This window comes from Syngnathus leptorhynchus, chromosome 2 (assembly GCF_054491065.1).
Source record: "Syngnathus leptorhynchus isolate UIUO chromosome 2, UIUO_Slep, whole genome shotgun sequence".
Classification (NCBI taxonomy): domain Eukaryota; kingdom Metazoa; phylum Chordata; class Actinopteri; order Syngnathiformes; family Syngnathidae; genus Syngnathus; species Syngnathus leptorhynchus.
The window spans coordinates 4,241,811-4,268,310 of NC_141196.1; the positions used below are offsets into that span (position 1 = coordinate 4,241,811).

General features: G+C 43.0%; 1 protein-coding gene across 3 annotated transcripts in view; it reads left to right on the plus strand.

Moving 5' to 3' along the window:
* The window catches only part of LOC147060199 (adhesion G protein-coupled receptor L3), an 89,895-nt gene that overhangs the window by 27,621 nt on the left and 35,774 nt on the right, over window positions 1–26,500 (plus strand). For 2 of the 3 annotated variants that reach the window (XM_085905510.1, XM_085905511.1), the window contains exons 4-8: window positions 2,564–2,734; window positions 7,604–7,817; window positions 16,510–16,619; window positions 19,774–19,788; window positions 20,847–21,647. In XM_085905510.1, the coding sequence (XP_085761636.1) occupies window positions 2,680–2,734; window positions 7,604–7,817; window positions 16,510–16,619; window positions 19,774–19,788; window positions 20,847–21,647 (1,195 nt within the window). In that variant the 5' untranslated portion in view covers window positions 2,564–2,679. Of the gene's footprint in view, window positions 1–2,563; window positions 2,735–7,603; window positions 7,818–16,509; window positions 16,620–19,773; window positions 19,789–20,052; window positions 20,262–20,846; window positions 21,648–26,500 lie in introns of those variants that run through there. The other variant, XM_085905512.1, reaches the window with a different exon arrangement.

Genomic DNA, 26,500 nt, shown 5'->3' on the forward strand with positions numbered 1-26,500 from the left:
CCATTACTTAAGCCGAGCCATCAGTCACACTCAAGGAGATGATCATGGAGGACCAGTCAGCGTGCGTGCGAGCTAAAGTTAGCGCTATTATCTGTCTGTCACTGGCTGGCTGCGTCAGGGGCCCTCGCGGGGAGCCAATTGTGCGAGTGGATGCCTTGCTGCGCACGTTGTCAAGCTTCTGGGATGTCACAGCCTATTCATCTTCAGATTTCCAATACCGTCGAGCCTCACCGGCTTTTCGCCAAGGAAAAACTCATCTATTCATGCCTAGTTTCCTATTCTGTATTGAGGGAAACCTCTGTGTATCTGGAAACCATTTATTTTGTAGGGTAAGTGTATTTAAAAGAATGTTTTGTGTATTCCACTGTTTGATGCTTCAGGCCCCGCCCCCTCAAATCTCATATCTGACCATTTTGGTTTTAATCACCGACCGCTGAAGATTTCCCTCGACGAGCGCTCATCAATCAGAACGCCGCCACAGATGAACCTTCATTATACACCTCATTTGCATAAATGCACACAATTGGCCCACGTCCACGCGAGATAGAGATCTGTCATTGGAATGCGATCCCACTGCATTACGACATGTTCAGAAGGCGGGACTAGGTGTAAGTGACCCCCGTTAGATAGCGCTGAGGGTTAATTTACCATGTCTGGGTTTTGGTATTGTTGTGGCGTGGCCAAAGTGCTCCAGACAGAGTTTGTGTCATGCTAAGAGCACCACGGTCAACATCTAAATTTAAAATATTTAAATATGTAGAATCTACATATAAGGTACTATCTGAAAAGTTTCTTTTCAATTTTTTGTCCAATTTTACCCAGTTCCACATCAAGTAGCTTATCAGGGTCAGGATCCTTTGCAATTCCAAGGCGCTCATCTGGGCTTGCCTGGACTTCTTAAGTTTCAAGTGATCCATCTAGGCGACTGAATCTCTTGTCTTGATCCTTTAAAACCTAAATGGGGGCCAATGCGCAAATATCAGGCCTCGTTTGGATCAATTGAGTCGGTCTAAGTACCTCCGAAGCAACGGGAAAGCCAAATGCACTCTGCGGTACCCTAATAGTACTTTGCCAAAGTAGTGAAATGTGATAAATTAGTCTCCTTGATGTTGCAAAGAAGCGGCGTCACTGGACTTGCAAAACGTTGGCCATAGTATCTAAGGGAGTTATCTTAAATCCCTTCACTCGAGGTACCCTTGAAACGTCAGTGCCGTAATGTATCACACGAGACTCCTTCTGGAATACAAGACACGCTGGCATTGCTGAACTATCTTGTTTTTTCTTTTTTAAACCTCATCCAAGCTGTTCTCATAAATATATATTTTATGATGTGCTCACTTGGCGGCAGGCGCCACTTCCTGTACTTGTTTTCGTTTATTTAGGGAGCAAATGAACTACTGTGATAGTCTAGTCTTGTTTTATTGGCATTTCTCAGCGGACAGTCTGCTTTGTATACTCTTGATAGCCAAAAAAAAAACCAAGATTCCTATACCCAAAACCTTTCCTAAACCTTCTGTATTTAGATCCTTAACTTGATCCTAAATCCTAATCATTGACCCTATTCCTTGATCCTATTGCTAAACCCTAACCATATACCCGAGTCCTTAAACCTATACCTCAAACCTAAAACCTATAGATGTACTTAACACAACCCAAAATCCTAACCCCAACCTAATTTACATCATGGTTTCTAAACCCATAACCTAACCATATACCCAATACCCCAACTCTCTTCCATTGTGACCCCTGAACACTAACACCAGATCTGAAACCGATACCTTAAACACATTTCTTAAACACTAGCCCTAAATCCTTTCACACTAATCCTAAAACCATCAATTCTTACCCGAAGCAGCGATTCTCTGATGTTGGTTGAATGGAGTTGCACATCCTTGATGAAGTGCCTCCTCTAACCCCAACGGTCAAACCGGTGCAGGTTTGAGTGCTGCACCTTGGATTCATAATAGCTGCCCTGCTCATAAAGCCTTTATTATCTCCAACATAAACAATCTGATTACATTAATCTCGGATTTGGGGAATAATCAGGATTAGGATTAGAAAATGGTTGCATGCCAGCACAATCATTGCCCCGACATGTCTTGAGTATTTAGAGCGGGGGAAGGGGGGGGGGGGGCGAACCCATGGTCAAATATGACTCCCCCCCCTCCATCAATGGAAAATGACTCTCTTCAATGCTGTCAGATTCTGTCAGCGATCCTTGCATCTCTTTTCAGGGATTATGGTTTTGCGGCAGATTGTGTCTGCCTTTGGATAATAGAAGACCTAATCATTGGAGATCATGCGACACTAATGGGGCCTCGCTCATCAGATTATGAACATTGCGACCTCCTGAATATATACATTTTCTGTACATCAAGAGCTGACTGAAATTGCATTGCAAATGTGTTCACCGTATTCCTCAGATGACCTAACCCCACAAACCCTCCCCATCAATCCAAACCGTAACGTAACCTTAATCCCGTCTGTTGTCTATACATACCGTCCATTATCTGTTGTCTATTTCTACCATCCATTTTACACGCATTTGCATTTTTCTCCGCAGGAGTATCTGGACATCGACGTGTAACGAGAAGAAGCAACCTCCGCCGCTCTGTGTTTTACTTGAAGGCCTGAGTGCTGAACTCCAGCGTTAGCAGCGGGCGGTACGAGGGGGAGGCCATGTGGACCGCACGCCTGCTAGTCCTTGCCAGCCTCTTTGCTCCAGCCGCTCTGGGTATGTTCAAATCCGGTTTTACTTTTGTCTGAAAGCCAAGCCGAGCCTTCCCGCTGTTATTGTGCATCAAAATATATCACGACTAGGCTGCGATATAATTCACACTGTTATTCCGCATCTAATGCTATTGTTAAAAAAAAAATTATCTTGTCAATAGAGAGAAACAATTCCCTCTCTTACTGTGGTTCCAAAATGTATACTGAGAGACAAGTATGTTTATTGTTGTGCAGCTGGAGAGGGAATTTCTCCACCTTGACATTTCTCCGGAGATTGCTCGGCCTACTTTGGGATCTCCAGTGCCCCCTTTTGTGTGCAAGAATGGACGTGCATCGGGGCGTGTACTCGGTTAGGGGTTAGGGTTTAAGGTCGGGAGTTGCAAGACAAGATAGAGAGAGAGAAAAAACAACAACAATTGGCATCAGGTTGTAACACACATACCTAAGGCACACACACCCCGCCCCCTTACTCCCCCCCCCTGCGCCATTGTTTTTGGTCACAGTGAATAACAATAGAAAAATCAATGCGGCAAACAGCAGGCACATTAATCATGTGTTTGCGTGCATGTAAAAGGCTCCGGGATAGATTTGATATTCTTTCCGCCTAATACGGCCCCGGCCGACGCAATCTGAGACGGAGCGGTTGTAAATGGATCAGGTCCCTCCGCTTATTAGCGCCCCCTATTGGTACCTGAGCCAATGATAAAACACTGCTTGTTTTGACGTGAGGACCGCGACAATGAATTGAAAATACACGCGTGCACGGAGCCGTAAAGCGGCTGATCCGTCGTCGCCATGGCGAGCGACGGTTGCTTTCAAGTCCTATAATTCCATATTTGTATTTTACACTCTGGCGTAGCGTATGCGGTCACAGCTGCAGCCACACAATCCACTTTTAATTCTGCCTTGCCATCCCTCTCAAAGGCGTCCTAGGATTTGCCTAATTGAGTTAAAAAATTAAACAAATGATTTATCCGCCTGCTGGTATTTGAAAGCGGGGGTGCTCCAAAGTTGTTTGGAGAGCCCAGCGAGGCGTGCCGTGTTGTGCGGTGACAAGCAGGTGACTCTCCGAGCACTGCGACTTACACATTTGATTTGCACCTGGCAGTAAGGAAAACAAAAAGTGTGCATAGAGACCAGCATTTTGCATTATTTGCTAATGTTGACTGACACAATTGTGCTGTTATCATAATTATTAATTGTTGTTGTTACTATTATCGTTATTATTCCCGTTATTGTAGTTATGACTGAACTGTATCGTGAGCGCCCTGGGACGTGTGAGCTTCACGGAAAATGTGACTGCTGAGAGACATTCAAATAAAACGTTGCCCCGAAAAGGGTTGAGAAAATGCGGAGAGATAATGAATTCGTACTTATTAATTCTTATTTCCGTAGTGAGCATCAAAGCGGTAACGCGAGCATACCAAAAGACAAAACCTTCACACGAAGTGCCAGACGAGCGATCACACTCGGACTGTCGCGTATCACACCGTATACTGTCAATACTGAGAGAAGAACATTCAGGTCGATGCGGTTGAGCATCTGAAAATGTATTCCGAGACCGCACGGAATATAGCCATCGCCCAGCATTTAATGACAGCATTCTAGAAAATATTACAAGCGCAGGCATGCAATTCATCCACGCCAGGATGGATTCATCATATGCTAAAATCTACACGCTGATGTAATAAATGTCACGGCAAGGCCACACAAAGCGGCAGAGGGGGGAAAAGTCTAGGCTTGTATTGCTGCTGACAGTTTGCCCTTGAAGAGGTGTCACTTTGAGGACGCTCCCTTCTTGACGGGAATTCACTTTAATCCCGGGCCCTGCTTCAATTGATCCTTTGGACGACTCACTCAGGAAAGTCTTTAAATATTTGGGGGGATTATCATTATGGATTTCACACTACCTGCCTCAAAGAACCCTGATGAATAAAAATGAAAAAACAGTATCTGCCATATGTGCTGCTGTTTTGGTTAGCAACATTCCAGAGATAATTCATTTTCATTGACGGGGGAAATTGAGGCATCTCCAATATTTGAAGGCAGACTTTATTTTTGAGGAATACAGTCTTGTACATTAAAATCCCACTTCCCAATAACACCTCCATTTGGCATGCCACCTACAAATCCCTTCTGTTTTTATGCCCTTCTATAATGGATGCAAAATCAATACCGGCTTGATATTCCGAGTGGGGGAGGAAAAAAAAATGGTCCTCGCGGCCGGCGGCATCTGTTGTCACTGCGTTACATCGCCAAATTGCTGTCAGAAGTGGCCGGTCTCACGCGATGATTGACAGTAGCGTGGCGGGTGGCACGCTGGGGTTAAACACCTGCGTGTTTTATAGGCGCCTGGCGTATATATCTTCCCGGATAAATGAATTGGCATCTCCCCGCCGCTGAGAAAGCGCTGAGTGATGCCGTTTAAATCGCTCCTGCCGCCGGGTATCGGCCCGAGCGGTGTTTAATGAGGACGACTATCGACGGCGAGGTCAAGCGGCGGCGCGGTTGGCGGTGAGGCAAACGCTACCAGGCAGGTGTTTTTGGAGAGTGCAATTTGGGATAGTTGTGACTTTCCTCTTCATAAACGTCATCGTCAAATCAATAACAAGAAACATTCTCGTCCTCTGCTTTGTATCAATACTTGCAGTTACCGAGAATACAGAGTATCGATTTCGAGAGATTGCCAATCGTCTTGTATCGTACAATTTTCTAGCATGAAACATTCCTGCTGTCCAATGGAAAACAAATATACACTGTAGAATATCGAAATTGTTGTATTGATAGTTGGCCCACCACAGTATTGGTTTCAAATATGGCTTCAGCTAAAAGTTGGGAAAATACTGATAAAAATATCAAGGGCGATCTCAAATTGTAGTCCACGCACACAATATCGTAACATCTGTTACGATGCAAAATCGATAATTCAGCAAGGCTGTCTGACCATAGCCAAATATTGCGTTTAAATAATTCTAATGATAACAAATTAAGGCGGAATTGGCGATTTCGAGAGAATTATTATGACGTGATCACGTAGCAGTCCGTTGTGGCATGTAGTATTTCCATCCTTTCTTTTTTGACACTTGAGTTGCTGGCTAATTTTCTGCTCGGCGTAAAAGCCTTTGAGAATCGTGTTGCCCGAGGCCAAATGTAAACATCATTTACTTGGGAGAACAATTTGCCTGAACTGTTTCTCACTTGGAGATAAATAATCCCTCATGCATTATTGAAAAAGCGTATCATTGAAAGACCCCTTCTTTCAAAGTACTCTTGCAAATGAGCTACTTCGGTTAATAATGCCGCAAACCAGGAAGTGGGTGTGACGGGCTCCCATTGGTCTAATCGAATCCGATCAATCACTCGCCGTGGGGGCGGGACCCGTCTGTGCAGTTGACGTGTTGAATCAGCTCCCCTGTCTTCCCCCTTGCCTTTGTCTTCCATCTTTCTTCCATTAATTCAATGAAGTTGTTGCATATGCACACACGGACACACACACACACACAGGCCAGGTTAGCTTAGCTGGCTATGTTTGTATTCCCCGTAGGAATCTAACAATATAGCCTTCATGGTTTTCATCAGACACTAAAGATATTCTGGAATGTTTTGAGAATGTCCGTTCTCCCAAACAAACGTATGGCGGCCATTGGGAATTCCAGGAAAATGATTTCCCGGATCGCTTGGTGTGTATGCGGGGCCAGTCAAACCAAACCCCATCGCCGATCAATTTTTGTGTTACGTCTACACCCTACGGCGATTTTCTTCTGCAACCACGGCCGTCACAATATATCATTTCAACATACTTCCTTGACACCGATGTTGTACCAAGTAGGCAGTGCTCGGTGCCATTTTTTACACCAAAAATCCAAATATGTAAAAATGTGAATAGAAAACTGTGAATATGTGAAATGATTGCTGTCTAATTTGATGATTTATACTTCAACCAAATTATGAGGCTTGGTGTATTACAGTTACCTATCTCCATCCAGAACTTCCAATTTTAGAGATTCAAATGATGGCTGACCTTAACGTTTTTTTGATAGGTTTCCGTGTGAGTAAAAATGAAGTACAAGGACCCTATTTTGTTCTTAATGACAGTCTTTTAAATGTCATCGTTACTTCCACTTAGTTCCGAGGTTAATCAGTCCAGAATCAGCCCTTTGATCCCTATTAAAGAAATCAAAAGTCCAGTTTTTTGGGGGAGGGTGCAAGATTTCTTTAGAATTCTCCCCAAGCAACACGGCACCCGAAGCGTCACTACTAGTTCATGCGTCCGTGCACAGCCATCAATCAAAGATGTAATTACACGACAGTTGCGGACTAACCGGGTAATCGTAGACATCTACCCTCTTCCGCCGCGGGAGCACCGACTGATGATGTCAATGATGACAGTCTCCCGCTCTGATGTTTTTTTAATGATCGTATTGGGATTATGAAGTGTTCCGATTTTGACATTTGCAGAACTGGAGAGCTGCACTGCTTTCTACTTTCTAGACCAAAGAAGTGGAGGAAAAGTATCGATCTAAAATTGTAATTTTATTGAAATTTTTAGATTTTTAAAAAAGAGAAATCATGCAACCATTTGGGTCGGTGGCTTTATATTTGTCATTTATCAAAGCGAAGTTTGTCCCAACTTTTTCACCAAGCGGTATCATCAGATAATTGATGGCTTTCAATTGAAACCTATTATTGGCGAGTCACTATGTTTTTAAACACGGCATCACTTCACTGCCTTTTTGGAATGAAAACAAAATGAAAGGCACGATAATGAGCACCTTCTTTTGTGTTGAACTAGTTTGCGTGTTTGAAAACAAGTGTGAATCCTTTCAACACTGTTGAGTTGAGCCTCATGCTGCTTCACCTAATCTCCCCGCAGCCTTTAGTCGCGCGCCCATCCCCATGGCGGTGGTGCGTCGCGAGCTGTCATGCGAAGGCTACCCCATCGAGCTGCGCTGCCCGGGCACCGACGTCATCATGATCGAGAGCGCCAACTACGGGCGCACCGACGACAAGATCTGCGACGCCGACCCGGCGCAGATGGAGAATACCAGATGCTACCTGCCGGACGCCTACAAGATCATGTCACAAAGGTAAAAGCGGCTTTTCTTTAGCATCTCTGCTACGGATCGGATTGGTCGCCTGATGTGACCAATCACATCTTGATTGTAGGGATCTATTTTGTTTCATACACAGATTGAGAGATTCCTCCCGTGTGACTCGTTCACGTTTTGTTTAAGGTTTGAATGGGGAACAGGTGTTTGGTGTTATCTTTTAACCATTTAGCAAAATAGTAGCTAAGCTAACAAGGCTAGTTATGTGCTCCTGGTTGGTATGAATTTCTGCTTCAAGCTAAGCAACGTACCAGTATAATACAGCAATTCTGCTTAGCCAGCTAAGCTAACAAGGCTAGCTATGTGCATCTGGGATGGGGCGTAAAAGAAAGAGCTAATTCAGTCAAGAGCAGGTGGTTAGTCATCATGCGGGGAGCCAGCTCGCTTCTTTTGGCCTTTTCTTCCATCTGATATTTGCTTTCCTCTCACTTTGTCGTCTTTTCTTTCATCCGCTGCTTCTCCACCATTGCTCTTTTTTCTCTTCTTCTTCTTCATCTGCCAGCGTTTAATTGGCAGGTAAGAGTTGACAGCACACACGCGATGCCTCTGCCCTGGAGCAACTGGGTTCATACTCTTTCCTCAAGACTTTGATAAGTTCAGTGGTAAAAAAAAAAAATCTGCGATGAGAAATCCCCAAACAAAAAGCTAAAAGTCATCGTCGGAAAACTGTACTCAATATTTGAGTAGAAGTCTAGTTTAGTCCAGTTAGCCTCATGTGGACCTGCTAAAAAACAATAGGAAAATACTTTGTTAATAAAACATCAAAAGCCAAATGATTCCAGAAGACTTTTTTTTGTGGGTCTACTCCTTATAGACTTGCCTACCAAATTTCACGCTGTCTTTAGAAAATGGGTTCAGGGGATACATAAAAATATTTGTGGTAGGCATCTGTCATAAGTAGACCACAAATTAGTTTTTTACATTGCTAAAGAAAACTCAGACAGCAGAATCTTTGGCAAGTCAATAATTTGTACATCAAAAAGTTAAAATACAATCACCTCTTCTACCACCAGAAAAAGTTTGGTTTTACTTTTTCTGCTTTCTATACCATTAAGTATTAGAACATGGGTTGGTTTCACTAACAACACTGGTTTCTTCGCAAAAAGTAGAGAAAATTAGCATTTTCTTGAATAAGATGTCTAGCAAAAGAGTGACATTTCTTTTGTGACTCTTCAAAATATAAAACAACAAAATTGTCACAAATAAAATATTTATAAACAAAATATTATCCATTGGGGCGTCCAATGCCTGAACTTGTCCGACTGTAAATGTGTGCAGTGGTTTCCAGCGAATCAGTCATAAAATTGTCTTAATTGCTTTTACGACCGTGCTGCCTTTCCGTAAAAAGCTTTTTAAAAATCATATGTCAACACATGGTGTACCCCAAATAATGCTTGAACGACTTCATCAATAAACACCTCTGCCGTCCCCCCCCCCCCCCCCCTATCTTCATCAGTGGCTGGCATTTTCTCCTTATTTCTTCCGGACACGCTCTCGAGAGTTTCAAGAGTGGCCTCTGCCGCTTTCCTGTGAGACCTAATTATGCCAGGCTATTTTCTAAGCGGCGTGCATGTCGATATCGCACAGCGGGAGAGCTCTCCGTCACCCCGTGCCGCATTCTTATTCATGAGTCTTAATTCTGTCAATGGCCTTCGCGACCACTGGACCGTGGTTGTTCTTCGCTGCGGTCGAGAAAAAAAAGTGCTGGTCGCGGCATAAAGGGACGCAACTTGTAAGCCCCTCCCACTCCCTGTTTGTCTTTAGACATGTTGAAGATTGCTGCCTTAACGCATATTGTGTCCTTTTAGAGTGCTGACGGGGTACGGTGGATGGGGGAGGGGGGGGGGGGGGGTCCTGCTGATTTATCTTACCTTGAAAAAGGATCGTGTGGAATATGCCTGCACGTAACAGATCTTACTTTCAAGGATTATTCTTTGGACTTTTCTCTTGAAAATGAATATGCGATGAAACCAGCAGGTCCCAAGGTTTTTTTTTTTTTTTTGGTACGCTACCTCTACGGCGTGATTTGAAAATGGCGTGACGTGCTGGTTAATGCAAAACACGATGTTACCGGATGTGATGCTTATACAACCTAACAGCGGCAGCTCAAAATAAATTGGAAAAAAAAAAAATGACGCTTGGCTGTCGGATGTTTTTTTTTTTTGATGATGAAGGATACCGGGGGAGAGAGAGTGGAGGTGGCGGGTGAGGATTGTGTGGACCAGAGAGAGGCTTGAAGCCCAGATCAAAGATGCTTCATCTGAAAGCAGCGCTTCCTGCTCTTTTTGCCTGCTGAGGCCGCCGCCGCCGCTGTCGCCATCGCAATCAGTCTGTCACCTTGAAAACTTGATGGAATTTGTTCTTCCTCAGACTCGAAACTTGGTCCATTTGATTATTTCTTAGAAGCGGTGTCTTGATCTGTATTACAACCCGCAAAGTTGTGAGACAGAGTTACGACGCTGGCATTTCCAGTTTTGATTTTTTGTTTTTTTCTGGCGATGGGTCATAAGAAAGAGAGTGCAGAGATGAAGACGAAAAACATCGGGTCTAATACTTCTGCATTAAGTGCTCAACTGGCGCAGACGGAGTTGATAAACTATAGATAAAAAGAAATTTTTAATTTTTAAATCTCTTGACCCTAAATCGCCACCGGATGGAACCAAAAACTACAAAATTTTCCTGCGAATATTGATTGCTGAATTGAAAAAAATAATAAATCCGCGATCTGTCAGTATGCTGCAGTATAGCGCCAACTACTGGTGAGGAGGATTTTTTTTGTTTGTTAGTATCGATGGCTGGTATCGAAAGATACCTTAAAACGTGGCCAATACTCAGCTCGTAACCTATAAATTACCGTTAAGGTCAAAATGGATAAAAGTCTAATTAATTATGTCTGTCATATTGTTTCTTTTTTTTTTTAAATCCCGTCTGTGCATTGCTTTTGTAATCCTGGACCCGCCTTCCTGTATTGAACATGGAGGTCACTCACCACCTCCTTGCTGTCATTTCATTATTGAGACGTCCCATCGATTGGGACAAGGCGGGAATATTTGATTGTGTGAATTTATTTAGCGAATGAATGGGAGGGGGTGCATCCGTCGCTCATGGCTGCTGGAGATAGAGCGGATTGTTATTGTAGCCACCTTCATCCCTTTTGTACGTGTGCGGTAATTAGTGGCTTAACACCCTCCCGCAAGCTAAGCTTCTGTGCGCTTCGTGATGCGTTTCGAAGAGCTTGCGAAGACGCCGCCGCCGCCGCAGCGCTTTGAGCGCAGACCCCCGAGATGGACACGGGGAGTTTCCATGGTGACCGTGGCTGGAGATGAAGGATCGGTGCTTAAAGGCAGGGGAGTGAATGTGAAACAGAGATTGGACTTGGGTGTGTGTGTGTGTGGTTGTGTGACTTTGTGATACACTGCGTTTATTGATTTGTGTGTGGATTGTAATGCAGTACAGTGAATGGAGTTCACCTCCATCTACCCAAAATGGATTTTAGCACCGGTTTTGGTGGCGTTCCATGCTCACTATTCTTCGCAATGATAACCTTGCAGGATTTTTTCTTGCTCAAATTGAGACAAAGGTACTAATACCATTTTGATCACAACCACAACCAACAGCACAGAGACAAGAAACAATTGAAAACATTCACAGCAAAGGGAAAACAAAAGAGCTTATTAACCTTAACTATAGGAACATTTAAGCATTTTAGAACCAAAATATTTAAAAATAAATAAATAAATAAATAAATAAATAAATAAATAAATAAATAGTAGCTTGTAGATTGATTTAAAAAAATGACTAAAAGACCGTAATCGAAATAATAACGAAAAATCTGGACCCAAATCTGAAGACAGTTTAAAGCACTGGCAAGGTACAGGCGTTGATACTGAAAGAAGCAAGCCAGCCTGACGGATGTCATTCAGAGGCCCGCCCCTTAAAGACACACAACATTACCTGCAAGTTCAGCCAACGTTGCGTTTCAGTCACCGAATGTACTGGTACAGAAGCGGTGTTCTTCACCTGGCTGGTCGAATTATCTTTTTTTTTTTTTCAATATGTGTCACCTTAATATTCATCTCACTGCGGTTGTTATAAAAATATGGCTGCCCACTAAAGCCGCCCCATCCCCCTCCTCCCCCCGGAACGAGATTAAAATGGGCCTACGGGCCGACGAATCCCAAGGGGCCCTTCTTGGCTTTGGAAGATAAATCAAGCATCAGCGGCCAGATAGGGAGCGGCGTGGTTTGTTGGCAAGAATAGAAAAATTCATCGCGGAAATCGTAAATCATTAGATGGGCAGGCCCCAGCGAATAAGCCTCAGCCGCCAAACAAATCGATTGCGCATTCCGTTGCCTCCTTCCTGTACAGGTGCTCCCTAGAGTTTGGATTTACATGCACATAACGGGGAAGTCACAGTCCCGCCCAAGGATTCAAATGAGGCGGATGCCATGCATATTAGATCCAGCGGGTTGTTCTTTTATTTTTTTTGCACGGTGGAAAATTGTCATTATGTTGCTGCGAAAGCAGAGTACGCTATTTTTGCTCACACGAGAAAAAGAATAGAAGATGGAAACGTAGAGGTTTCTTTTGGTTTGATGGAAGTATTAGTATATTTTTTTGTCTCATGTATTTTTTATGAATATCTCAATATTTCTGACAAGTGTATTTTGAATCTAATCTAATATAATATAATATAATATAATATAATATAATATAATAATTAATAATTGTATCATATTTTTTTTACCACAATTTGCATATTACCTAACTAGAATTTTAAATTTTTATAATTTTCTATTTATTATACTTTTTATTTTTGTCTAACATTATTTGCTTGAATTGTTTTCGAATCATTTAGCAGTTTCTCTGTCTGTAGTTTTAGCCAATATTTGTATACTTTTCCAAACTATAATAATGCCATGAACTTCTACAATAAAACTAAGAAAGAAACAAGCATCTTCCAAATAAAAAGAAATATTTGAGGCCCATTGATAGCGATACCAAACCATAGCATGTAAATATGGACATAGGTTGCACATCAAGTGCTCACGCACCATTTTTAGTTGTGTTGTTTTATATTTCATGGATGGATATCATGCTACAGTATATTAACGTGCCTATTTCAAAGTCCCTCCAGAGGCCCGTGTTCCAATTCTGCAAGCTTATCTCCTGACGCGCAAAATTAGAGAGCAGGATGCAAACATTTTATGAAAGCCACTAATCTGCACCAGTGGTTGAGAAGGATTAGGCTTGTCTACGGTCCAAAAAAAACCCCAAACAAACAAAATAAAGCAAATCTATAAGACAAGTCGGATTTTGCGGCACACTGCTTATTCTAAAAATGGTTGCTTTGAACCAAAATGGCTGACTTCCTGTGATTTTTTTAAATAGCATTGCATGTAGGAAACTGACATCGTTATTGTTATACCGTTATTACATCTTTCTGTTGCAGTGATGATGTCATCATGTCTGTCATTGTGTAATGTTTTGGATGTTCTCAACATTTTTTTTAGCTGATCTTTCCTCATTTTTGTATATGGTATAAAAACTGGCCCTGATGTAAAACTTTTGGAGAAACATCTCCATAATTGATGCAAACCTTTTCAAGCCTTGCTGTCAGAGAGTAGCGCAAGAGTTGTACTTGTAACGCTAAGTTGTGTGTCTGTCTGTGTGTGTGCGGTACGCCGGGAGACAGGTGGAATGAGAGAAGATGGATGCGGCGGCTTGCAGCTGGGAAAGATAATGAATGAAGTAGACCGTGGGTGGCGAAGACCATCACTAAAAGCGTAATGGCTCCCCACAGAGGGACGAGGATATTGACCCGTCCGTCACTTTTCTTCTCCTCCGCCCGCCCGCCCTCCCTCCCTCCCTCCTTTTCAAATAAATACAATTCCTCACAAGCGCCGCAGCGGAGACACAACACAAACAGAAAACCTGAAGAGACAAGCAAGGCTGCTTTTCGTTTACTCGTTTTGAAGCGTCGGTTCGACACTTTTGACGGTCTTGTCAAACAAACGCGCCGGGACCGCACGTTCTGTGACAGCAACGTCAAACTGTTTGTATGCTGTAAATATAGTTTGGCCGTTGTTTTACGTGTAGCGTATTTATTTTTTATTTTTATGAAAAAAAATATTTTTATTTTTTTTATTTTTATTAGAAAAAAACAAAAAAACGAGGTAATTAACCATTATAAAATTTGCTCAACTACCAAATGGTACAAGTTTTTATGAGCTCTTCATCTCATTCACTGGTATCCCAGTTACAACATGAACTTTGACGTCTATAGCCGTCAATGGTAGTGAACGAGTTAGTGAGTGACATCGTAAATTTTATTGCCTAGCCCAATCCGATTACAAATACGCGGCAGCCACCTGAAAAAACATTTCCCAAATATTGCCGGAGAAATCATTTACAATTAAATACAGAAATAGGTTATTTTTAATACTAATGTCAATTTGGTATTACTCTTTCAACATTGTTTGGTTTGCAAATTGGGGCTACTGTTCAAGAGCTTTTGCTCAAGGGTACTTGCTAGCTGCGCGGGTTGCTGTGGTAACCCGCCAATGACAATGTTAGCTATCTAATAAGAAGAACCTTGAGATAAGTTGTATTTGAGTTCCTTACATAAAAAAATAAAATAACAAATGAAAGAGCAAACAACTTTTGACATGGTCACAGCAAGGCCATGATGTCATTTCGACTGAGTGTTTTTCTTTCTTTATTGCTCAAAAGGTTTTAGTTGCAGGGTTTTGTCGAGAGACAAAACTTTAATGTAATTTTAATATTTTTGCCACGTAGCAGACGACAATCATGGTAGTATTCGACATTCGTCTGGACCATCCGTGTAAATTTTCTTCGTAATTGTCCCACTCATAATGGATGCACGACCCACTCGTGATGAGTCTGCAACGAGCCGTTTGAGAATCACTGGTGGAAAGCTGCACCGGGCGATTACGGCGATTACAGTTTGTGCTTACATGCAGCTCTGCTCCTCGGTGCTGCCTTGCCGCTTGTCAGCTGGCGGCCTCCGCTCTAATCTGCCCGACGACAGAATAGGAACGGTTGGGAAAAGCTAGTCGGGTGTGTACATGAAAAAGAGATGGACTGCGGCCAAACCTTGGGGGATATTCAAGATGGCCATGTAATCCGGAGCTGACGCCATATGACGTCAAGAAATGGCGGCGATACGTTTTCTCCTTTGTGACACTCTTTGTAGTAGATTTAACATGACAAACAATTTTTTTGGTCTCATTTTTAGAGGTACGTCATGTTTAGAAGTGTCAAGCATTTGTCGTGATCTCATTCGAAAGAGACCCGATGCTGACAATTAAAAAAAAAACGGAAAAAAATCCCGTCTATTCAAGGTGTGTCTCGTTAAAAAACAAACAAAAACGAAAAACGTAGACAATCAAGGCGAGGTATCTCGTCGACTGCAGTGGCCAACAACAGAGTTCAAAAACCTAACCGTCATGTCTTTTTTTTAAAAACATTTTGGAGAAGAAAAACTGCCCAAAGCCAACCAAAAAAGAAAAACCATTACGCCCAAATCTCATAGTCGGTGCCGACTAAAGCGCTACGGCGGCGGCGATAAAGGGGATTGTGCATGTAGGTCAAGATGAAGGCTTCTGGATTAAAGTGCACAATCATCCCGTCGGATACACATCATGTTGTTTAATCCCTCAAGAGGAATTTATTACAAACTGTGATTGCATTTTGGTCCCAGCTTAGCAACAAGGAGAAAATACGGACATGACATTCCGCCACCATCGTCTGATCTGGATGGCCCTCGGCTTTCATTGGCTTCTGCGTGTTTGTCAAAGGTCTAACTTGGAGTCCACTCCAGCCCAAATGGGATGTGAGGCCACCACTAACTGTAATTGTCTCTCACTCACAATGAGCTCCAGCCCTTGTTTACTTGACGGGCAGTTACTGCTCGGGAATGAACTCCTCAGGAGGATGGACCGAGGCGAGGCCGAGGGGTGGGGGGGTGGGAGGGGGGGCGACTCTAGCTTCGCTTCATGGACCCATAAACTGAGACACTTGACCGACCATATCTCATTACTGGCTTGAAATTAGATGGGCTCACCCCACCTCCTATTCTTTTGCACGTCTCTCATCGGTTCGATTGATTAGCGGGCAGCCAATCAATGTTAATTAAGGTGTAGAGAATCCTTTAATTGTGCGCTATGAATCATTGTGTCAGACCCCCTGCCTTGACCTTCGAAAGCGGCCGTCACTCGGAAGGGAAATAAATACCGTTCTGTATGTTGCGAGATAATCACGGGCTGCAAACGAGTATAGATTTGAAAGAGGCCCATCTCGGAAGGATTGATACAAACAGAAAGGAGCTCGGTTCTGGTTAGGAGGAGGCGGGGAATTATTGTGAACCTGCAAAAGATGACAATCTTTCAATTGTAAAAATCGGTATTTTGTGAAACAGAAAATCCATGGCACCTACCTTTTGGGATTTCGATGCTTCCGTTGTGACGCCAATGAGAAAATCGGATTTGCTTCGAGACTCTGTCAAGAATACCCGACAGATTGACGGACATCTATGATTTTATTTTTTTATCCCGGCTCGATTGGGATGCGGCGAACGCAGTGAATCGTCGGAATAATATAACTTTATCTGGTGCTTATTGTTGACGTGCGACCTTGTTGTGTGTTTCAGATGCAATAACCGGACACAGTGCGCCGTGGTGGCTGGACCAGACGTATTTCCAGACCCCTGCCCGGGAACTTATAAATATCTGGAAGTCCAATATGAATGTGTGCCATACAGTATGTATTCTCTCATTTCCTCTACACAACGGGAAGTATTAATGAGCTCGCAATAGCGTGGTACGTTATCACCGTGGAAGCGGAAATGGTTACCCACAGATATTCTCTTCTGCTTCTTCCCTTGCTGTTATCAGGAACATTTGCTAATCTATGGACGGATTTTTTATATCCTCTGGAGGTCAGAAATATACATGTACCTTGTTTTTCATGTCAGCCACGGTTCTGAACAAAGAAAAATGACCTGCTCCGTTTTGATTTACCAATGGAGCTTTGTGCTTTTGTTTTGAACCCGTGTCGGTTGCGTATTGCCTCCCTAGTGCACTTTCCAGATTAGTAAGACTCCCTTCAGACTAAAGTGATGTGACCACCCTTTACGAAGCCTCGTAAACATGTCCGGCGGACGGCACCTGTCCGCCCCTCTCACATTGACTTCCCCCGTCTATTCTCCTCCAGCCTTATTAAAAAGCTTAACGTTTCTCCGATGCTACTCCTCCCGAAGGCCGAGACCTGGAAGAGGTCAACGCTTCTGCGAGTGACCTCCTCAGTGTTCTCGCTCAGCCATAATGAAGTTCTAACATCTCCTCAGTGGGCCTTCAAATCTGCTAACACGCTACGGATGGAAAATGTCGGGCTTTCGCAACCTTGCTCCGCTGTGGATTTCTTAGCTGCCTCGTTCATGTTACAACAAATCGCCTTATGCAATAGAGCATCACCCATAACTATTGGCTAAGAGAAAGCTCCGCCCCTATTTTCACAGACACGCCTATTTTGGTGTAACGCACGAATAAATGGTAAGCGGCAGGTGTAAATGCGGGACAGTAATTAGTTCGCACTTGTCCAATTCAGTCGCGTTCGGCCTTGTTGCCGCGTCCATCCTGTTCTTTTCTGACAAAACCTGAAATCAGGAGTCTGACGTTAAATCACATTCAATTTTCCGACTTTTTTTCCCACGATCTCATTATTTCCAACTAATTCGTTTTTAATCCATTTTGACAATGATAGAAAATTATAATAATAATAATAATAACCGCCACCTAGTCGCTCTCCAGTGCACAAAGAAGAGCGTCGTGGGTTGGCACGGGCGAGACGGCACCTGCTACCGTTTGCTAGCCTTCTGTGCTGGCAGGTGAAAGCACAAAATTGATTTCCCCGCACATGGTGATCGCTTGCAATGGAGCCGGGGCTCTAATGCGACGGGATTTGCTCAGCCGATGATTCGGTAGTCACACCTTTGCCAAATGCGGAATCCTACGTGACACAGGAGGGGGACACAGGTGGTCTTTCTCCTTTCTTATTTGTAACCCCCTTTCTTGTGTTTGGAAGACAAACATCGTAAACGTGCCTTTTCATTCAGTGTGAAGAATCCTTTCTCTGCTTCAGCTTGGGTTGCTTTTTTTTTGTTTGACGGGCACAGTACAGCTCAAACCTAAAATCTGCAGTCACTATTCGTTCATTGTTTAAGCAGGAGTTCTCAAATGAACTCGGATTAATTGTACTTTTGCTGAAAAATGGAATGTTAAATGGAGTGCACTTATATAGAACTTTGTGCGCCATGTGTTTTCCAAAGCATTTTACCAAGCCTCAAAACTTACCAAAAACCGTACATGTCAATCTACGAAAAGGTTTTGCTTTTTGGTTTAAAATAACTTTAAACTCCAGGATTCCTCGCCGCACACTGACCAACAGCAGAATCCAGAGTGTTTTTTTAGCTTTTGGTAAAGTTTTAAATCTATCCGTGCTAGCTAGCGCGAAGCTAACCTGGAAGGGTTTGCCTCTTTGGTGCAATGTCCAAGTTTGCAAAGATCCTCTGTGTTAGGATGGCGTCAGAAGCCAACAGCAAAGTAACGCCATTTGTTTTCACTGCCATTTTGCAATGCCATTCAGGTTACCACCGATTTGTGCCCAGCCCGAGAGAACCGTTTTTTTTTTTTTTGTCGGTAAACGATTCGCAACAAAATGTTTTCTATTTTAGTAGTTTAAATATATCCCATATTATGATGCCAAAGCAATTTGCATTCCTCCACTGAAGCCTTATTGATGCATTTGGAATGCAGTTACTGTACGTTTTTTTTTTGCTCCGGTTCCCATTACTCCACGCACAAATGCTTTTTTAATTTGGACTGTCCTTGGTTCTGCTTTCCGTCATCGCCGGGCTCAGCATGGGCTCCGTAGCTGGGCCACCGCCAAATTGTCAGAGCGGCATTCTGCATTGTCAAGGTTATAAAAGCAGCGCAGTAGAGCCGTCGAGAAAATACTCGGCCAATGCACGAGGAAAGCAGATGGGGGGGGCTGAAAGAATTAAAAAGGCCACCAAGATGGAGATGAGAAACTACCATGGATGGCATCGTCTTCATCCTAAGGCGCATGATATTCAAAGCCCCCGTAATCTGCGTCATTAATTAAAAAGCTGATGGGACAGCGTTAAGGCCTTCGCCACTCCTCGCTTCGAAGAAAAGAAATATGGCCGCCGTTCCCGCCATGAATCTCTATTAGCCGCTAATGATGCCGCGCTGACGTCTTCGCCGTCATGGGTGTGAAATTGGCTAGCGTTAATTATTCACCCTGAAATCTGTACTGCGAACACGACGGGGTTGGTGCTCTCGAGCCGTTGTATCTCGGGAAGGAAGTAGATACTGAACATTCTTCCGCGTGAAATTTTCAGATGCACTTCATTTGGCCAACTCGGAATTCAATTGTTCAAGTGTTCTTTCTATTAGCACGATTTGCTGTTCTGGAATAAGGAACTGAATGGGAAAAATCACAACAGGTGCTTGAGTCATGAAGATTTCCAAGGACATCCACCTCCGGATTGAGATTACACAATATGTCGATACTGCTTTTAATGAGTCACAAGAATACATTTTGTAGAAAAAGTTTTCATTTTAAGATAATACTGTCATTTTTTTCTTTAAAAAAAAGTGTCTCTCGCAACATTTGCCCCAGTTATTTAAAGCCCCGCTTTTTCATTAGTTTGAAATACAACTTGTGGCTTTGAAAATGTGCGCAAATGGCGTGAAATGACTTCCTTTTTTTTTTTTGCTCGTTTGTTCCGCTGTAACAAAGTGCTTTTTTTTTTGGATGACTCTTGATTATCACTTCATTAATCTTTATCCCTGTCTTCTCTCTTCCTTTCCCCTTTAATGCCGACATGAAGAAGTGGAGCAAAAAGGTAACTAAATGCTAACAATTGTCTTTTTTTCCGACCTCTTCACGTCTGGGTGAATTTTGTGATTTGATGACATTGGGTTTCACCCGCATTTTATTTATTCATTTGAAATTATTTATTTATTCATTTATTTATTTAATTTTTGATTTATTTATTTAATTCCATATTTGGGCTTTCATAGTCGGTCATTTTTGTATATATGAAGAAAATTCCATTCATTGGATGAATCCCTCTTCGGCTTATCCAAGCTCAGCCTTATCAGCTGCATACTATTAAAGGTACGGCTATATAAGGGTGATCAATAGCTTGTCCAATAAGCTGTCAGCATTTTTTTGATTATAGCCCTAACATGATGATGGCTATAACCTTCAGGGACCGGCTAATCAATAGAGGAGACAGATCATAGTCGCCATATTCATACCTTATCAGCAGAAACGGCTTGAAAGAAGTGCAGAGCGGGTAAACAAGAGTTCAATGTATGGCATCATTGCGTGCTATGCTTCCACATTTGTCTTGCAGTGTGTGTTGTCTTAAAGGGCCATCGACTCATGTTCGAAGCAGTCGCAAATGTTAGCTTCTGGTTCGGGCAAAATCTGTAGGACGAGTTTGAAATGGCAAAATAAAAACTTAAATGGAAGCGTCAAAGCAAATTAGCCTAGCATGTTGCTACGCTGTGGCTAAGGGGTTCTATAGGCCTGTCAGAAATCTAGTGAAGCTCCTCCAGCATATTTGTTTTCAACAGTCAATCGTGCTTGAAAATAACAGACTCCCTGTGTCTTACCAAATCTGATTTGAGTAAATATAGTTTGGAATTTGGGGAAGCCGCCAAAATGATTGAATACTTGGATCTTCATTAGCTTTAGCAAAAGAGATGACGATTCACATTGGAACCCAGATCCAGTCGTCCATCCGCGCACATGGTAGTTTGACTGGTGCGACTCTCACCTGGAGTCAAAAAGTTGGCGAACCATAAAAAAACGGACGGATGGTTGGGGCGAATGCTTGACCGTTACCTGCCAATGTAACTCTGTACTTGTTTTTCCCCATTTTTGGCTCCTCAGTATTCCTGTGCCCAGGGCTTCTGCGTAGGGTATACCAGAGCGAGCACCTCTTCGAATCGGACCACCAGTCTGGAGCGTGGTGCAAGGACCCCCTCCAAGCCTCGGATAAGATCTACTACATGCCGTGGACGCCCTACCGCACGGACACGTTGACCGAATACTCCTCGAAGGAGGACTTTGTCGCCGGCAGGCCGACGACGACCTATAAACTCCCGCATCGCGTGGACGGCACGGGCTTCGTGGTGTACGACGGCGCGCTTTTCTTCAATAAGGAGCGCACGCGCAACATCGTCAAGTTCGACCTGCGGACTCGTATCAAGAGCGGCGAGGCCATCATCGCCAACGCCAACTATCACGACACCTCGCCGTACCGCTGGGGCGGGAAATCGGACATCGACCTGGCGGTGGACGAGAACGGCTTGTGGGTGATCTACGCCACCGAGCAGAACAACGGCCGCATGGTTATCAGTCAGCTCAACCCGTACACGTTGCGCGTCGAGGGCACGTGGGACACGGCGTACGACAAACGCTCGGCGTCCAACGCCTTCATGATCTGCGGAGTCCTCTACGTCGTCAAGTCGGTGTACGAGGACGACGACAACGAAGCCACGGGTAACAAGATCGACTACATCTACAACACGGAGCTGAGCAAAGACGGCTTCCTCGATATTCCGTTTCCCAACTCGTATCAGTACATCGCCGCCGTGGATTATAATCCCAGAGACAATCTGCTTTACGTTTGGAACAATTATCACGTGGTCAAGTACTCTCTAGACTTCGGCGTGCTGGACAACCGACTTGGTAAGTTGATTTTTCATATTTTGTCACACTGAAAAGCTTGGACAAAATATCGAGGACCGACTCTCCACACTTGACTTTATTTGCAGGATGCTTCAGTTAGTGCTGCTGTTTTGGTTTGCCACAGGGTTAAGATGCAGGTTCAGCATCTTTGTGAACAGTACAGCCACGATGCGAACAAAAAATGATTTTGTTGTTGCAACTTTCCTCTTGTTTGGCAGTTTTTATGCCAAATGACCTTCTTGACACAACCCTTCCATTTTTCATCAGGGCTTGAGACTCACCTTGCACGAACCATAAGTATCTAAACCCTAACCCCGAACCTCTTGTGTCGACTGACTGACTGAAGAAAAGATGAGCTTGAGTTGATTATAATTGTTGTTTTTGCGCACAGAAACTACATCCCACATTTCGAACACCCTGCATGGATGCCATTGTTAGTATTCCAATGATGTAATTGGCACGTTGGCATAGCCATGCACAAAAACACCATCTTGAATGAATGGCTCATAAACAAAACAGTAGGTCTTTTTTCTAAATATTCTCCACTCCTCGGTGTGAAGTCGCTACCTGCTGATTTTGGAGCTCCATCCAAAATATTTTCTTCCTCCCCCAGATGTACGACGTCCCGCTGCGGTAATCAATTCATATATTCCGTGACCGCGCTAACAGGGCGTTTGCTTTGGCCGACACACATCCAGCCATAATATAATTTGTTGTGCTTAATAAGAGGGAGCTTGTGTGTTTCTCCTTTTATTGGATACGAGTTGCTGTGCGAAATCGGCCGCGCTCCAGACAAGCGGCATGAATAGCGGTAGTAAAACGTCAGTGCTCGTGGACAGATGGAGCACAAATTGAAATGCGGGGAACACAAAAAAAAAAGGCAGAGTACATGAAAAAAGCCCTCCAGTGTAATAAAGCAGCTGTTGGATCATCTTCCTGACCATGCATGTAAACGTCACATTTTCTTGCAGAGAACAAAAATGTAATCAGCGAAACATTTTTGTTGTATTTGGCATCGATTTGAGGAAGGTGTTGATTTTCTGACGCACCTTGCACTAGTTAGAGGATGTGTTAACGACTTTAGCTACTTAGCTACTTGGTTGTCATCCCCAAGACCTGAACTTTACCCTAACTGTAGTCCAAACTTAAAGTCTCACCAAACCCAAACCTGATTTTAAGACCAAACTGTAATCAAGCCCTAACTCAATATCAAACCCAAACCAAAAATCCTAACCCTGGGTTTAACCTCAAACTGAATCCACCTCTGTCTCCGTTGACTGGACTCGTACTATTCCCTAACCTTTAGACCCTTAGATATGACAATTAATTAATTTGTTAATTAATCTAAGGGGGATTATTTATTTATTTATTGATGTTTTTATGTATCTATTTATTTATCCATTTATTTACATATTTATTTACACATTTATTTAATATTTATTTACATATTTATAATTAATATAATGAATTAATTAATTCATCATAGCATATTTAAAGCCTGGGATCTACCCGGTAACTCAGGACGAGCCGCTATGAGTTTGGATTGCGGGAACGATTGAATCTGGATTTTTAGTTCAGAGGGTCCACGTGCATGAAGAAAACATATTAGTATGGTGTAAATCTGCAAGGACAAGAAAATGCATTATGAAGTTACTTCAGCAGAGTCGTTAAAGAGCAGTAACAAAAACCTTTTATTTATTTTCTTATTTTATTGTTTCCCTCTGTCCTCGTCTTTCACATATTATAGCTTTTACTGACTTTTATTGGTTCAGTGTAATATTTTTACGGCAGCCAGTTATTTAGCACACTATAAATGTATGCTTTTTAATCTGCTGGGATTCATGAGAAGCAAAAAAAAAGCCAACATTTCATTATACAACGCTGCATTTTTGCAACTTTCTCAATTTTGGAGATTACGTCTTGCCGGCGTGCGTATTTCCCAAGATGGCGGTTAGCGTGAGAAACAAGCCAGAGGTTGGTTGCATTTGTCTCATGACATATGTAAACGAGCATAGAATGAATTTTTTGCGTGCAAACTGTGATTCAATTCCATTTTGGATTGTGATTTGATTCAATTTCATATTGATTTAGTTGTGAGTCAATTCAGTCAGGGACTGTCACATATTTCATATTTGTGTATATATATTTTTTACGCTAAATTGTTTCTAGTCTTCTCACTTCTATTGCACAAGATGTATTTTTTGCAATTTTTTATTGGTATTTTTGAATAAATCCCAAAACTGTTTGGGCAATGTGTGACCCAGTGTGTGGGTCCAAGATGTTTGCGCACAGTCCGTGTCAAAGATCCATTTACTGTCTGGCCTTTTTTTGTACGTTTGCCACATGTTGCCATCTGGCAGCAACCTCACGCCAGACGCCGCGCCCCGCAGGCTCTTGGAGGGGAACGCGTGCCCGAAACACTCCATGTTTTGGCTCGGCAGCCCACTAAACTGATTAAGAGCGTCTAAGCGATAAAAACACCAGGCTTGGCAAGAGTACGTTTGGGAGATAATCGGCGCGCGACTCAAGTGCTCTGATGTAGTCTGATGGTGTGCCGTCATTGCAGACCCTCAAGAACGTCCTCACGCCCACCCACGTGGCGTTTTTTTTTTTCCCTTCCCTTGACCGTACAGCATCGAGACAGAGTTAGTTTAAATCACTTAAGCCAATGGAGGCCTCTCGTTTGATGCTGAGGCTTAGCAATGTAGGCTACTCGCTCATCTGCACATTAATAGATGCTCAACTCGCTGCAGTCGGCGTGAATAAACGCGCCTCGATTTGAAATCATCATACAAACACTATATTTGTAAACATATCCAATTTGAATTCCCCCTTCGATCTGCATAGTTACCAAAATGTACATTTTAATAGCGGTCTTATCAGAAAATGGTTCGGTATCTTGTTTCTCTCCCCCCCCTCGCCGCCTGACCTCCATTAAATGCCCTCTCAAGTCCCGGGACGAGAGCTCGGCAATGAGAAATTAATTGGCAAACAATGCACGGCTCCCCCCCTCTATTATGGTTCTCATCATGTTCGATGATATCAGAGCATTACTGGTTGTCTGGCTGCATAATTGAGCCACCGCTTCCATAGCAACTGATGGATAACAACACAAAGAAATAATAACAATAATTCATAGGCTTGGTGTCAGGGCAATCTAATTGGGAACCGACTCGGGTCAGGGATCCACGGGCCATGACGTGACATGACTTGACTGATCTTGCCTGCAGATATAATAATGCAGCAGGTCCCCGTTCATCACGGAAGGTTCTGGAATGTAACCCGGCGAAGAATAGTGTTGTGTTTATCAAATATGTTTAACATCAGTTATTCTTAGTGATCAATCCATCAATTATTTAAGTAATTGCATACAAATTAATTCTGGTGAGTGACGTGGGAGGTAATGAATGAGAGTGTTGGGTTGGTTGTTGTTAGCGCAGGTTAGCTAGGTGTAACTTGTGGCCATGATTTTTTTTTTCTTACCGTTTGTTCAGTAAAGCAATTGAAAGTTGACTCGCAGTTGTGTCCATCCTTGACCGCACCTGTGAAGAGACTATAACTCGTTATAACTAGCGATGCTAGGCTATATTAAATTAACTTGTCATGTTTATGGAATTGTATGGGTTCATCCCAAAACTTTGGACGTATTTCTGTCTTTGACGCACTATCCCTCTTGGTTTGTGCTTTAGCACTGGGCGAGTAAGCAAAGGTTGCTTAACAGAATTTCAAGTGGTCATAAAAAATATACGTGTTTGTGTATGTGTTGCTGTTTTTTTAAAAAAATATACGCATTGGTGAACAGATGGTGCTTGAAGAGTTTCTTCAAAAATGTCCAGGGAAAACAACCTGATGGATTTTAGTACCACTGTGTGTGACCCTGGCAAATCTAACTTGGAGTACACTCATAAGCAGACGTTAGATAATTGAGGAGGGGAAAAAAAAAAAAAAAGGTTAATGGATGACATCACACATCCACTATCCAATCTTCTCGGATGTGTTTGAAAGTGCAGGTTGCAGGTGCAACTATGCACAAAGGTTGAAATACTCAAATGAGGAGGTAATTGGGTTCAGCACAAGGCTCACTTTTTTTAGTCTAATTCCTCGGTAGCCTCGAAAGCCCTTTTCGGGCCCCGTTTGATCTGCGAAACTTTCGGCGAGTCACACATAGCGGATTGGTTCGGTAATGCCGCCTCTTACTCCCGGAGCCGAACGGAGCCGGCTTATCTAATTGCGTGAGCCAAGGGCCTTGGGATAGCAAGCGACGGGGCTAATTAGCTCGCTTTGAAATGAAGCGCAAAGCTCCGTGTGGAGGCGGGCTATGAAGCTCATTTGTTTGTGTGCGTTTTTTTTTTTTTTTAATTATTGTTCTTGTAAATGTTGCCATTAAAGGAGGGTAGAAATGATCAGAGGACTCTCAATGACACAATTAGACAGCATGTGGAGTCTTTTTATCCAATTCCACGGTGGTTGAACCTCGATTGGTCGAATTCAATTTTGTCAAGATTATAAAAAAATTGCCATTCCAATTTTTCCCGTTCCGCCATAGCAGGGGTCACCAATTATATTGTCAGAAGGCCAGAATTTCTCTAGACACTCACCATGGGGTCCACAACCCTAAATAAAAATTAAATAACTTTTTTTTTTTTTTAATTAAAAAAAAATGTTTGGGGCATAACATTATTTTGTTACAAAACAAGACTTTTTTTTTAGCCTTTATATTCTCAGTGGTTAATTTTTCCACATGATATTTTCTATTTTACACTCATAATTATGGAATCCAGTCACGGGCCGAATTGGATGGCTTGGCGGGCTGGATGGGGCCCGAGGGCCGCCAGTTAATAATCATGCCTTTT